At 48.9% G+C, this 13,577-nt stretch overlaps 1 protein-coding gene across 1 annotated transcript in view; it reads left to right on the top strand.

The window, feature by feature from the left end:
• The window catches only part of TULP3 (TUB like protein 3), a 103,141-nt gene that overhangs the window by 52,411 nt on the left and 37,153 nt on the right, over nucleotides 1-13,577 (top strand). Inside the window, 1 exon segment of the mRNA XM_054039686.1 lies at nucleotides 12,484-12,646. Coding sequence (XP_053895661.1) covers nucleotides 12,484-12,646 — 163 coding nt within the window.

Below are 13,577 nucleotides of genomic sequence, written 5' to 3'. Positions count from 1 at the left end.
GCCTAAAGAAGTCAGTGGAAGGGTTTAGGTCTTTGGTTGTACCACTCAGACCGAACAGGATTTCTCCCTATCTAGGTTCTACAAATAATGTCTGATTAACCGAAGACACTGGATAGAGTACTTACTTTGGATCTTTCTTCTAAAATAAAAGAGAGTACAATACTACATGTCATTTGATGTTGTTAGGCAACGGGGCTAACCTAAGTAGAGGGATGGGAGTAGTTCACACCTCTCTGAGGTTCTGTTTTAGGCTGCTTGCAGACACATTTAAAGAGAACTGTATTTGTTTGCATTCAGAAGGTTCTCTGCAAAACTATAGTGACTAGAGACTTGTGACAAATTTTGGAACTTCAATCTGTTAGAGCTGCAGGTCCACAGCAGTGCTGGTAATTAGACCTCTTATTTAGGTATGTACATGTAGATTTAAATTTTTACCTTTAAACACTTCTGAAAATTTTGGTCTATTTTTTTTAATAAATAGAAGCTTAAATTCTGCAGAAAGAGAGAGGTAAGCAGCAGGTTGCAGGGGCACTGTGAGAGGCCACATGCTGGTCATATATTGTGCACCACACACTAAACAGGCTTTTTTCATCTTGCAATGTTTATCCCAGCTATTATAGAAATTAAAGATCTATTAAGCCACAGGACTCAGGACCTAAACAGTTAACCAGATGATGCTCAGGGAGCAACTTTTTCCACAGCAGAGATCTGCCTTTTATATGTTTTCTGTGATGTGCCTAGCACATTTGTGGTTGCGATAAAAACGATGACGATTATTAATAAATAAATGGTGTAGTATTGCACACTCACGTGCTTTATTAGAGGGCTTGCGTCTTCCCCTAAGGCACAGAAAACCAAACTGGATGGCCCATTGGTCTGCTGTGTTATGCTAGATCTGATGGTCCTAACTCCCTGGGCAGCTTGCTGGAAATTTGATAGACTCAGTATTATTATTTTGTTTCCTGTGTTCACAGTGTTCTGAATTTTCAGGAATCCTGTGTAGCCTGAAAGTAAAATGTCATGGAAAGTTTTTAATATATAATGTTTCCAAAGTGTCAAATGCATCATGATAACCAATGTCCTTTCATTATCTTATCGGGGACAAATGGAGCATACTGCTCCTGTGTCTTTTCCCTAAAGTACATTAATCTCCATTATAATATAGGGATGGAAGAAAGAGTTGATATTAGCCAAAAGTAAACAAAATCCAATTCTATTATTTGGACATCACATCAGTGTAAGAGAATTTTTAAAAGAACACTTAACAATGTTGATTATAGAGTTGTTATGCCATCTCGTTCAAACAAAGTGAACTGCACTCTAACAGCCTTCAATGTATGCTTGGGGGATTAGATTTGTATTGGTAAATGTTGGTAAATATTGATTTTACCATACACACTCAAAGGGACGGAAAAATATTCCCATCTATTATATTGTGGTGTTACGCTAGCATTTAGTGCAGCCTGAGCAGAGGCACCATTTAAGTAGCTTTAACATTTGAAATCTTAACATATACTGTCATTAAATAATTATTGTCTGACCTCTCCTCCCCCATAATTTCACAACTGTGAAAATTTAAATAGATAAAAAATCTAAAACAATGCTTAAAAATAAATATTGATACTATCTATCAAAATTATTAAACAAAAAAATCTGCTAAGCCTACTTAAATAACAGGGAGGCAGCACATTTTCCATGCCTTAATCAAACATAGAAATAGAGAGAAACTCTTTTAAAACAAATGACCGTATTATTCCATTTTTTTTCTACCTTCTGGTTAACCAAAAGTTTTTGTTAAATGAAAGTGTGCATGATGAAATACTGTCCCACGTATACAGACCCCCTGTTTTCTCAAAGTTTTGGTGTGTCCCATAAACCCTTTGTTAAAACAGAATTGTACTGTACTAAGGCTATGTCTACACTACTGGCGCTACGGCAGCATGGCTACGGTGCCATAGCTGTGCCACTGTAGCACCATAGTATAGCCGCACTCTGCAGCGATGGAAGGGGTTTTCCCATCACTGCAGTAACTCCACCTCCACAAGCGATGGTTGCTGGGTCAATGGAAGCTTTCTTCTGTCGACCTAACCATGTCTACACTGAGGGGTTTGGATTTTTCACACCCCTGAGCGCTGTTCCTATGTTGACCTAAGTTTTAAGTATAGACTAGGCCTAAGATGGAAATAAACTTATAGGGCAGCAAACACTTAAAAAACCTGGCCTAGTAGAAGAATCAGTGAGGTTGCTCTTAGAGAGTTAGTTTACTGGTATCAGATACTGGCCCCCAAATTCAATCTCCGATGCCTATAGTAACTGGGTATATTTTTACTGCATGTATAATGTCTCTCTTGCTTCCCTTCTCCTCTTCTGTCTGTCAGATAAAGGAAATGTCAGTGACAGATTCTGTTTCATATTTATTTTGAGGATAATGTGTTGTTGACTCTTGCTGTCTTGCTCAATGACATTTCCTTTCCTCGTATTTCCTTTCCTTCTGCTCTTGAATGATTATGGAATATATTTTGGTTTTTTTAGTCTTGTAACAATATACTGGTATGTTCTGTGATCTGAGCCTGGTTATATATTTTGTAAAGCTGCAGAACCAGCAGACCTGAATTTCTGGTAAAGGGTCTGACTACCAATCAGTAGCGTAAATTTGCCCTTCAATATGTATTTGCAAAGTTTCTCTAATTCTTATGTAGTTTCTTCTTCCAAACCAATATTTTAATACTTATAAAATATATTGTTAATGTTCAGGCTATCCTTTGTGTGTAACGTTACAATAACAAACTAACTTGGACAGCACAGGTTCCAAAATAACCCAGTAACAAACCACCCTAGAGAACATGACTCAAATAATATTAGAGTAACAGCAACCCATGTAGCCTAGCCCTCAGGAATACCAACACAACAACAAACTAGCTCATGTGGGGCAGTGCTCATGAACAGTGCTAGGATAATAAACCAGGACATTCAATCTAGCCTTCATATGTGATCATGCAATTAAAGAAACAGTGTGCACACCCCAGACCTTCTGAGGAAACTTGCCATAAGAGATAAAAAAGAGCAAAGGGCCAAGAACTGAGCTCTGCAATTGAGAATACATGCAGGGAAAGAGCCATCACCAGAGACAAAAAAAGAGAGGGTAGTTTAGTAGGTTTGGAAGGGAATGATGATAGAAGGACACCTCCATCCAGGTGTCTACTTACTTTAAGGAGTATGTGGAGAGTCCCCACTTCTCTATCATCAGTGAGAACAACCTTCAGATTGCTCTTAAGATGATCTGTCTTTAGTGGAAGTGACTTGTACACATGTAGAACATCCCATTTGGCTTAGTGATGAACTACAGTGTACTAAAATCCGATTCTCCACTTTCCTTCACAGACCTTGTAACTCTCCGTACCAAGCATAGTTCTCGTCACAGTTACCCGCATGCGTCCAGCAGCGTCTTACCTTAATTATTTAAGTTAGAACTTGTTTACTTTATCACTTGTTATGACATCACAAGTGACAGGCTTATATATGTTGACACTAAGATTGGGATTCATAGTTCATTTGACTCTGGCTAATTTTGTCATTCAGCTTTGTATCACAAGGAATGAGTTCACTTGGTATATCAAGTTCTTCTTCGAGTGCTTGCTCATATCCATTCCATTAGGTGTGTGCGCGCCGCGTGCACGATCGTCGGAAGATTTTCTACCCTAGCAACACCGGCGGGTCGGCTGTGGAGCCCCCTAGAGTGGCGCCTTCATGGCGCTGAATATATACCCCAGCCGACCCGGCGCCCCCTCAGTTCCTTCTTACCGCCCCTGACGGTCGTTGGAACTGTGGAGCGCTGCTTAGCTGTTCTCCACTCTCCCTAGCTTAGTTTGTTGTATCACAGTTATAGTTATAGTTATAGTTCTAGTGTTTATAGTTAAATAGTTAAATAGTTTAAAAGTTGTTCTAGTTGTTCTAAGTAGTTCAGGGGATTAAGGGGGTCGTCTCCCCCTTTCTCCCCCGGCCGCGGGGCCGGGCTCATGCCCAACGCTCCCGGCTTCAAGCAGTGCGCCTCCTGCGCTAAGCCTATGCCCACGAGCGACCCGCACGACTCCTGTCTGAAGTGCCTGGGAGAGTCCCATCAAACAGATAAGTGCAAGATCTGTAAGGCCTTCAGACCAAGGACCAAGAAGGAGCGGGACTTTCGGCTCCGGCAACTCCTGATGGAGGCGGCACTTAGTCCGGACGCTCCATCTACAAGTCAGGCCCCGGCACCTAGCACCTCGGTGCGCAGTGCCCCGGCGGCACCGGCTATGACGACCACGCGAGTGGCGTCAGACAAGCCTCCCCGGCACCGGACCTCGTCGGCACCGCAAGCAGTGCCTCGGCGCCGGTCATTATCCCCAGGGCATAAAAAAGCCCATAAGACGGGGACATCCGTGCCGAAGACGCCGGCTCCCCCAGTGCCGGGGGTAGAGCCGCGTCCGCCGGTGGAGCACCGGAAACAGGTGCCTCCAGCACCGTCGACTCCGGCGCCGAGGCCGTTGAGTCCGGTGCAGATAGCGTCTCCACCGAGACCGGCGGTGATACAGTGCCTCCCGTCGACTCCAGAGACCTTCGCGGCGGCGAGAGACTTAATAGCTCTCACGGAGCCGGCACCGCCTCAACCACCGGCACCGACTGCACCGTTGACTCGCCCGGTCCAGTCGAGGGGGAAACCTGCCTTGATGCGCCCTCCATCGCAAGGGCTGGAACCTCGGCACCGATCCAGGTCCCGAAGCAGGTCCCCACGCCGCTCGCAGTCCCGGCACCGAATATCGCCTCGGCACCGGTCGTACTCGCGGCCAAGATCTTCTTCGCGGCACCGCTCTACGTCTCGGCACCGCTATGATCGTCGGCACCGATCAACGTCGAGACGTAGTTCTCGGCACCGCTACAGTCGACGCTCGACGTCGAGAGGCCGCTCCCGGCACCGGGCATACTCCAGGTCCTCGTCGAGGTCCAGATCCGACTCCCGGCACCGACGAGGTCATCGGCACCGGTCGCGGTCCCGGCACCGATCGCCGGCACCGCGTAGAGATAGATCATCTCCGGACCGGCACCGTGCGGCACCACAGCCAATGGGAATCGTCTCGACGCTCTCGGCACCGCCGTGGCCATCGAGATCGGTGTCCCACTCCTCGGAGGACCTCTCGAGATCGGCATACCCCCCTCAGGGGCAAGCCGAGGAACAGGACTTGGGACATTGGCAGGACACGACAGGGGACCATTCTCATGGCCCATCTCACTGGTCGTTTTGGACCCCGTGGGCGTACCATCAGACGCAAGGGGCTCCAATTGCTTCGACCTCTCGCTCCGGTCACTCCATCAGAGGGGCCCCGGAGTCCACCATTTCTCGGCCTCCGCCAGGGGGCATGGAGGCTTCTGGGTCCGCACCACCTGACGCCCTGGACCCAGGCACAGGTGATGCTCCAGCCCAGGAACAGGGAGACCAGGACCAGCCCTTGGATCCTGTTCCACCGGAGGCATCTTCCTCTTCTTCTCCGGATGAGGCAGTGGCGGGCACATCGTGCACAGGCCCACCTCCAATAGATCTTCGGGCTCACCAGGATCTTCTGCGCAGGATGGCCCGTAATATGGACCTGCAGGCGGAGGAGATAGTGGAGGTGCATGACCCGATCGTGAATATCCTTGGAGCGGATGCCCCATCGAGGGTGGCGTTACCCCTGATCCGCACGATTCAAACGAATGCGGATACGATATGGCAAACTCCTGCCTCTATCCCACCCACAGCGAGAGGGGTGGAAAGGAAATACTTTGTCCCGTCTAAGGACTACGGGTACTTGTATACCCACCCCCAACCGTGTTCACTGGTGGTGGAATCAGTGAACGCACGAGAGCGCCACGGCCAGCAGGCTGCAGCGCCTAAATCAAAAGAGGCTAAGCGGCTCGATTTGTTTGGCCGTAAGGTTTACTCAGCCGGAGGGCTGCAACTTAGAGCGGCGAACCAACAGGCGCTACTGAGCCGCTACAATTTTAACTCCTGGAACTCTATGGGGAAGTTTAAGGAGTTGATTCCCCAGGAGTCCAGGGAAGAGTTTGGAGCCATGGTAGAGGAGGGCAAGAAGGTGGCTTGGACCTCCTTGCAGGCCTCCTTGGACATAGCAGACTCAGCTGCGAGGACCCTGGCTTCGGGTATCGCTATGCGCAGGATCTCCTGGCTTCAGGTTTCGGTTTTGCCTCCGGAGCTGCAGCAAACCCTACAGGATCTGCCCTTTGAGGGACATGGATTGTTCTCAGACAAGACGGACTCTCGCCTGCAGAGCCTCAAGGACTCGAGAACAATCATGCGCTCCCTGGGGATGCATGTTGTGGGCCCTCAGCGCAGACCATTTAGGCCGCAGCCTCAGCGCTTCTACCCCCCCCCCCCCCCCCGCCTCGTCAGAGACAAGACTCGGCCCGGAGGCGAGGGCGAGGTGGTAGGAGAAGATGGGCTGGCCCTCAACCCGGTCAGAACCAGGGGCCACCAAGACCACCTTCAGGTCCTAGACAGAACTTTTGAAGGTGCGGTCGAGGACGGCGCCCCAGTCATCCCCCAGGATCCAGCCCCCTCCTTTCAGGATCGTCTCTCCCACTTCCACCGCGCTTGGTCCCTTATAACTTCGGACTGTTGGGTCCTCCGCACGGTGGAGAGGGGATACGCTATCCAGTTTTCTTCTATCCCCCCCTCCCACCCCCCTTCCCCGTCCCTCTTCAGGGACCCTTCTCACGAGCAACTTCTTATACAGGAGGTTTCTACGCTCCTGGCCATGGGGGCCATAGAGGAGGTTCCGATAGAGTTAAGGGGCAGGGGATTTTATTCCCGTTACTTCCTGATCCCCAAGTCCAAAGGAGGTCTGCGGCCCATCTTGGACTTGCGCGGACTCAACAAATTCGTAGTAAAGTTGAAGTTCCGCATGGTCTCTTTGGGGGCCATTATCCCTTCCCTCGATCCTGGAGACTGGTTCGCCGCCCTCGACATGAAAGACGCATACTTTCACATCTCAATTTACCCACCTCACAGACGCTTCCTGCGATTCGTGGTAAACGCGGTGCACTACCAATTTGCAGTCCTTCCCTTCGGCCTATCCTCGGCCCCAAGAGTGTTCACGAAATGTATGGCTGTCGTGGCAGCGTACCTTCGTCGGCAAGGGATACAGGTGTTCCCGTACCTAGACGACTGGCTGGTACGCGGTCGCACCAAAGAGCAAGTTCGAGCTCACGTCCACATAATAGGGCACACATTCAACGAGTTGGGCATCCTACTCAACAAGGACAAATCCACTCTAGAACCTACCCAGAGAATAGAATTCATCGGCGCAGTTCTAGACTCCAGACGTGCACAAGCCATCCTGCCAGACAACCGATTTGGCACCATCACGAGCCTCATTCAAGGGCTACAGGCCTTCCCAACTACCACGGTGAGGTCGTGCCTTACCCTGCTGGGTCACATGGCTTCCTGCACGTACGTAACCAGACATGCCAGACTTCGGCTTCGCCCACTCCAGACCTGGGTGTCGTCAATATACCGACCACATCGGGACAGCCTGAACATGGTGGTCACGGTCCCGATCTCGGTCCTGACCTCCCTCACCTGGTGGCTAGATCACAATGTGGTCTGCGAGGGGATGCCATTTCACGCCCCACAACCCTCTCTGCACCTGGTCACAGACGCTTCATCTCTGGGTTGGGGCGCCCATCTCAACGAACACCATACCCAGGGCCTGTGGACTGCATCCCAGCTAGCCCTGCACATCAATGTTCGGGAACTGATGGCGGTACGACTGGCGTGCCAGGCATTTCTCAACTTCCTACGTGGCCGATGTGTGTTAGTTCTCATCGACAACACCACGGCCATGTTTTACATCAACAAGCAAGGAGGAGCACGTTCGTCAATTCTATGCCAAGAGGCCATTCGCCTGTGGGACTTCTGCATCGCCCACTCAATCCACCTCACGGCATCGTTCCTCCCTGGAGTCCAGAACACTCTAGCGGACCGACTCAGCAGGTCCTTCCAGACGCACGAGTGGTCTATCCGTCCGGACATCATACACTCCATCTTCCAGAAGTGGGGGTTTCCCCAGATAGACCTGTTTGCATCCCGAGACAACAGGAAGTGCCACGTGTTCTGCTCCCTACAAGGTCGAGCTCCGGGCTCCCTCTCGGATGCGTTTCTCCTTCCCTGGAAAGACCACCTGTTTTATGCCTTCCCTCCGTTTCCTCTGGTCCACAAGGTACTGCTCAAATTGCGCAGAGTCCAGGCACAGGTAATTCTGGTCGCTCCAGCGTGGCCGAGACAACATTGGTACACCACATTGTTGGAACTCTCGGTTCAGACACCGATCCCCCTTCCGTTGTGTCCGGATCTCATCTCGCAGGACCACGGCCGGCTGCGTCACCCCGACCTGCAATCACTCCACCTCACGGCGTGGCTGCTCCATGGTTCACCCAGGCAGAGCAGCAATGCTCGCACTCTGTCCAACAGATTCTGCTGAGCAGTAGGAAGCCCTCAACACGCACCACGTACCTGGCCAAGTGGAAGCGGTTCTCCTGTTGGTGCAAACAACGAGCCACGTCCCCGTTGCAGGCACCCATTCCTCTCATTTTGGAGTATCTCCTCTCCCTAAAACAGCAGGGGTTGGCGATATCTTCAATTAGAGTTCACCTGGCCGCTATATCGGCCTTTCACCCAGGGGAACTCGCGTCCTCGGTATTCTCTAACCCGATGGTCGTTAGATTCCTCAAGGGCTTAGACCGGACGTACCCACAACAGCGTCAGCCTGTCCCGACGTGGGACCTCAACCTGGTTCTCTCCAAACTCACAGGTCCTCCATTCGAACCACTAGCCACCTGTTCACTTTTGTACCTATCCTGGAAGACAGCCTTCCTCGTAGCCATCACCTCAGCAAGGCGCGTTTCTGAACTCAGGGCGCTTACATCCGAGCCCCCTTATACAGTTTTCCATAAGGATAAAGTGCAGCTTCGTCCACATCCTGCCTTTCTCCCTAAGGTGGTTTCTCCATTTCATATCAACCAGGACATCTTTCTCCCGGTCTTTTATCCCAAACCACATGCTACTCGCCAGGACCAACGTTTGCATTCCCTGGACGTACGAAGGGCCCTGGCCTTCTATATTGACCGCACAAAGCACTTTAGAAAGACGACGCAACTCTTCGTTGCAGTGGCCGACCGAATGAAAGGCTCACCGGTCTCCTCACAACGCCTATCCTCCTGGATTACGTCTTGCATCCGGACTTGCTATGACCTGGCAGGTGTCTCAGCACCGCACCTCACCGCTCACTCCACGAGGGCCCAAGCCTCCTCGACTGCTTTCCTGGCACATGTTCCGATACAGGACATTTGTAGAGCGGCGGTTTGGTCATCAGTCCACACGTTTACAGCTCACTATGCACTAGTGCAACAGTCCAGGGACGATGCTGCATTCGGATCAGCGGTTTTGCACACAGCAATGTCTCACTCCGACCCCACCACCTAAGTTGGGCTTGGGAGTCACCTAATGGAATGGATATGAGCAAGCACTCGAAGAAGAAAAGACGGTTACTCACCGTTGTAACTGTTGTTCTTCGAGATGTGTTGCTCATATCCATTCCAAACCCGCCCCCCGTCCCCACTGTCGGAGTAGCCGGCAAGAAGGAACTGAGGGGGCGCCGGGTCGGCTGGGGTATATATTCAGCGCCATGAAGGCGCCACTCTAGGGGGCTCCACAGCCGACCCGCCGGTGTTGCTAGGGTAGAAAATCTTCCGACGATCGTGCACGCGGCGCGCACACACCTAATGGAATGGATATGAGCAACACATCTCGAAGAACAACAGTTACAACGGTGAGTAACCGTCTTTTCTCTGTCATTCAGTTAGCTCAACACGAATGATTGAAACATCCTTGACTCCCCCTGTAGCTTCTACTCCTTCTTGTCCTATCTATGACCTCCAGTGTCTGAGAGCTGCCAGTTGTGAGGTCTCCTCTGGGGATGCCAGCTCCTATCAGAGAGTCCATTTCCTGTAAAAGTCCTGACTTGTTTTGCTGAGTCACAATAATATCTCTGAGTGCAATAGCAATGTCAGTTGGAAGAGTGAGGTTTTGAGAAATAGTATGTGGCAGTGTGTAGTGGGGCAGCTGCCAGGAGTGCAGGGGTTAAAAGCAGCCCTTGGAGAGGGCTGTGGCTGGGACCCAATTAGAAAAGGGGTTAAGAGCAGCCACAGTTGTGGTCACACCCGGCCCTGATATAAGGGCTAAGGGAGGAGCTGGGTCAGTCTCACTCCAGCCTTGGAGTGGGAAGGACCTTGTTGCCTGGGAGCAGAGGGTACCTGAAGCAGAACAGTGCTGGGGAAGGGCAGGCAGAGCTCGGGAGCTCTGGCCTGACGAGTCCCCAGGCTGAGGCCTTGCTGAAGGCCAAAGAAGGTACTGGGGCTGCAGGGAGACAGCTGGGCCAAGAAAGGCAGCAGGTCCAACTCCCTTGCCAGTGATGAGTGGCCATTACAGACTGCAGTTTGCCCCAGTAAATGGGGGCTAGACGATGACTGGCAGTAGCCACTGAGGCAAGGTGGTTATAGAGTGTTGGGGGTTCCCCTGGGAGGGGAGACCCAGACTGTGGGGATACTGCTGTGGGCAGAACCCCAAGGTAAAGGGCACCAGGGTCTGGGAGGGACATGGGGCCTGAGGCAGGAGAGACACCAGCCAGCAGGGGGCACTTTGAGGCTGAGGAGCTAATTCCCGAGGCAACCAGCAGGAGGTGCTGTGGTGGTGAGTGCTTGACCTGTTACACAGTGTAATTGAAGATTGTATCACATTGTAATGCAGAGGCACAAGGGAGCAGGGAGAGAGGTGTGGTCTCAAGTTTAACTTTGGCATTTTGCGATGTGTGGGTTTTGGGTTGGGTTTTTTTTTTTTTTAACCTTTTTACTGAGGCAAAGTTACTACGACATGTTAACATACTACATAGTACATTACTTATTCCTATGTAACATCAGGTTAATAGTCAAAGAACCTGGCTAAAGATCCTGGCTTGCTGACTGGAGAGTCCTCCTCATCTGAGTACATTAAAAAGGATGACCACATTTCTAAACACCCGTTCTCTTTTTGGCACTTCTCTTGTGTACATACTTGCTGTGAAAGCTTTCCCATTTCAAGGACAGTCCTTATTTTGCTTTACCTCAGTTCCATAGGAGGAGCAGTTACATTTGTCTGGTAATGTGCAATGCAAAATATAGCTGCTAATAAAAAGAAACAACAAAGAGTCTGGTGGCACCTTAAAGACTAACAGATTTATTTGGGCATAAGCTTTCGTGAGTAAAAACCTCACTTCTTCGGATGCATCCGAAGAAGTGAGGTTTTTACTCATGAAAGCTTATGCCCAAATAAATCTGTTAGTCTTTAAGGTGCCACCAGACTCTTTGTTGTTTTTGTAGATACAGACTAACACGGCTACCCCCTGATACTTAATAAAAAGAAATTAATTTGTCATTCTGTTTAAAATGTAGATCCTTTAATAGGGTATTAAGTAGGCAGGTCAGGGGATATGTAGGAAGCTGGCATTTTGTCATAAGATGAATTTCTTTAATAACTTCCTTTCCCATAGAGAGTTAATTTTTGTCCAAATCCCTCTCCCTTTTCATCTGGGTTGTTTTCTTATCAACATTTTTTTCGGTCAAAATTGTACATTTCTTAGAAATGTTTTGTTCCAGCTTGCTCCTGGGTCAAGTCCTCAAATATGGTTAAAAGTCTTGATAGAGCAACCTTGTGTTAAGATTTCACTATAAAATATTTGAATTCTTAATCATGCAAAAGTAATATTGCACAAATATACTTCTCGGCATTTAATATGAAATTAGCTTATCTGTACTATTACACATTTGACATACTGAAATTTGATAACTGAAGATGTTCTTCAAAAAGACAGAATGTTTAGTCATAGAATCAGAGCTACTGTAGAGAGGCTGGAGGGCCCTGATGGGTTGTCATTTCTATCCTATCCATCAGTTTTAAATAGGTAAGTTGCGGACAGTGATTAATGAAACCATGAGACGTGTTTTGTATCGCTAATTCTAGTTTGTGAAATGCTTCATAGTGGATACTGAATAAATCTGCTAAATTTAACTCTGTGTGAATTAAAGAGTTATGGCAGTTTATATTGGATACAAAGACAAAAGATTGCTGATGGCCAAGGATTAGGTCGCAGTCTAAGGTGGTGCCTTGACCCCTGGCTGCCAGCAATGAAATCTGAGAGTCCAAGTGAGTGCCTCACTCCAGAGTCATCAGTGAAGTCTGCATAGTGGAATCATTCTGAAGTGTGACATCCTTATCAGAGCACACCAGAGCTTTTCAGACTTCATAGTGGTTCCAATATAAAATACTTTGTTGCCAATGGCCAGGGAGGGACTATGCATTGCCTCCTACTCTCTAGTGTGTGTGGCTATTCATCCTTACTTCATTTCCTTTGTTTCTCTTAGAGAGCTCTTCTGGAGAAGAAGCAGAGGAAGAAACGTCTTGAGCCCTTGATGGTGCAGCCAAATCCAGAAGCAAAGCTGCGTAGATCAAAGCCCAAAGGGTGTGAGGAGCAGACTCCCTTAGTTGAGACCCACACCCCTTTTCACAGCGATGTTGTCCTGCATGGTATGTAGCCCTCCTGATCAACAGACATTCTTACTAATGCTAGTTTGTTTTTACCTTAGGGGTGATCACATTTACATTCCCCAGGGGAATGGGTGGGCGAGAAACTAAAGGGGTTGATTTTGTTGGGTACAAAAGAAGAGCAGCACTACAGCATTCATTTGTTCCTTGTCACTCATCTGCTGCTACCGGTAAGCAACACTGCGCTGTAAAAAAAACTCTCAACCTGAACTGGACTCCAGTGTCAGATTAGCTAATTAGACTGAGAAAATCTATCCACCTCTGAATGATCTCTCCTTAGAGTTGGACCAAAGCCATCTGGCTGAATGTGTGTGTGGAACTGTTTAGTTTCCTCACTTCCTGGGTACTTTAGTAGTGTTCCCAGAAATGTAGGGAGTTATAAATCTGGAGCAGGAGAAATTTATTGGATTTTTCTGAAGCAGTAAGAGAAAAGGAGGACAGAATAAAAGAATAGCAGGAACATGCACTATCCTTAAGACAGAGTTCTCAAAAATTGCCATGATAGGCTGATTGGGGAGGGGAAGGCAGTACAGGGGTTGATTAATATTGAATTTAGCTTTCTTCGTTTCCCCTGTCTCCACTGGCGTTCCTTATACACATTGGGTTTCAGCCACAGCCCTATTCCTGCTGACACTCTGAGGGAGTAAACTGCCCTCTGCTGGTGGCAGGGATTTTTGCATTCTCTTTCATCTCAGTTCTGGAATTCCTCTCCACTATCTTGGTAATTCACCCTAATCTCAAATTACAAATTCAAGTGTTTGGGTGAGAGAAGTTTTTCAGAGTCTTGTCCCTGTGACATGCAAACAGGATCCATTAGATTTACCTCCTTGCCATGTGGCAAGACCTAAATTTTGGGATCAGTGGGCCCTGCATGTGGCAGGGAGGGGACAGCAACATAGCAGCGAAGTGTTGG

This window comes from Malaclemys terrapin, chromosome 1 (genome assembly GCF_027887155.1).
Source record: "Malaclemys terrapin pileata isolate rMalTer1 chromosome 1, rMalTer1.hap1, whole genome shotgun sequence".
Taxonomy (NCBI): domain Eukaryota; kingdom Metazoa; phylum Chordata; order Testudines; family Emydidae; genus Malaclemys; species Malaclemys terrapin.
Note: the sequence above shows the minus strand (reverse complement) of the source record. Positions and strands in the feature narration are given on the sequence as shown.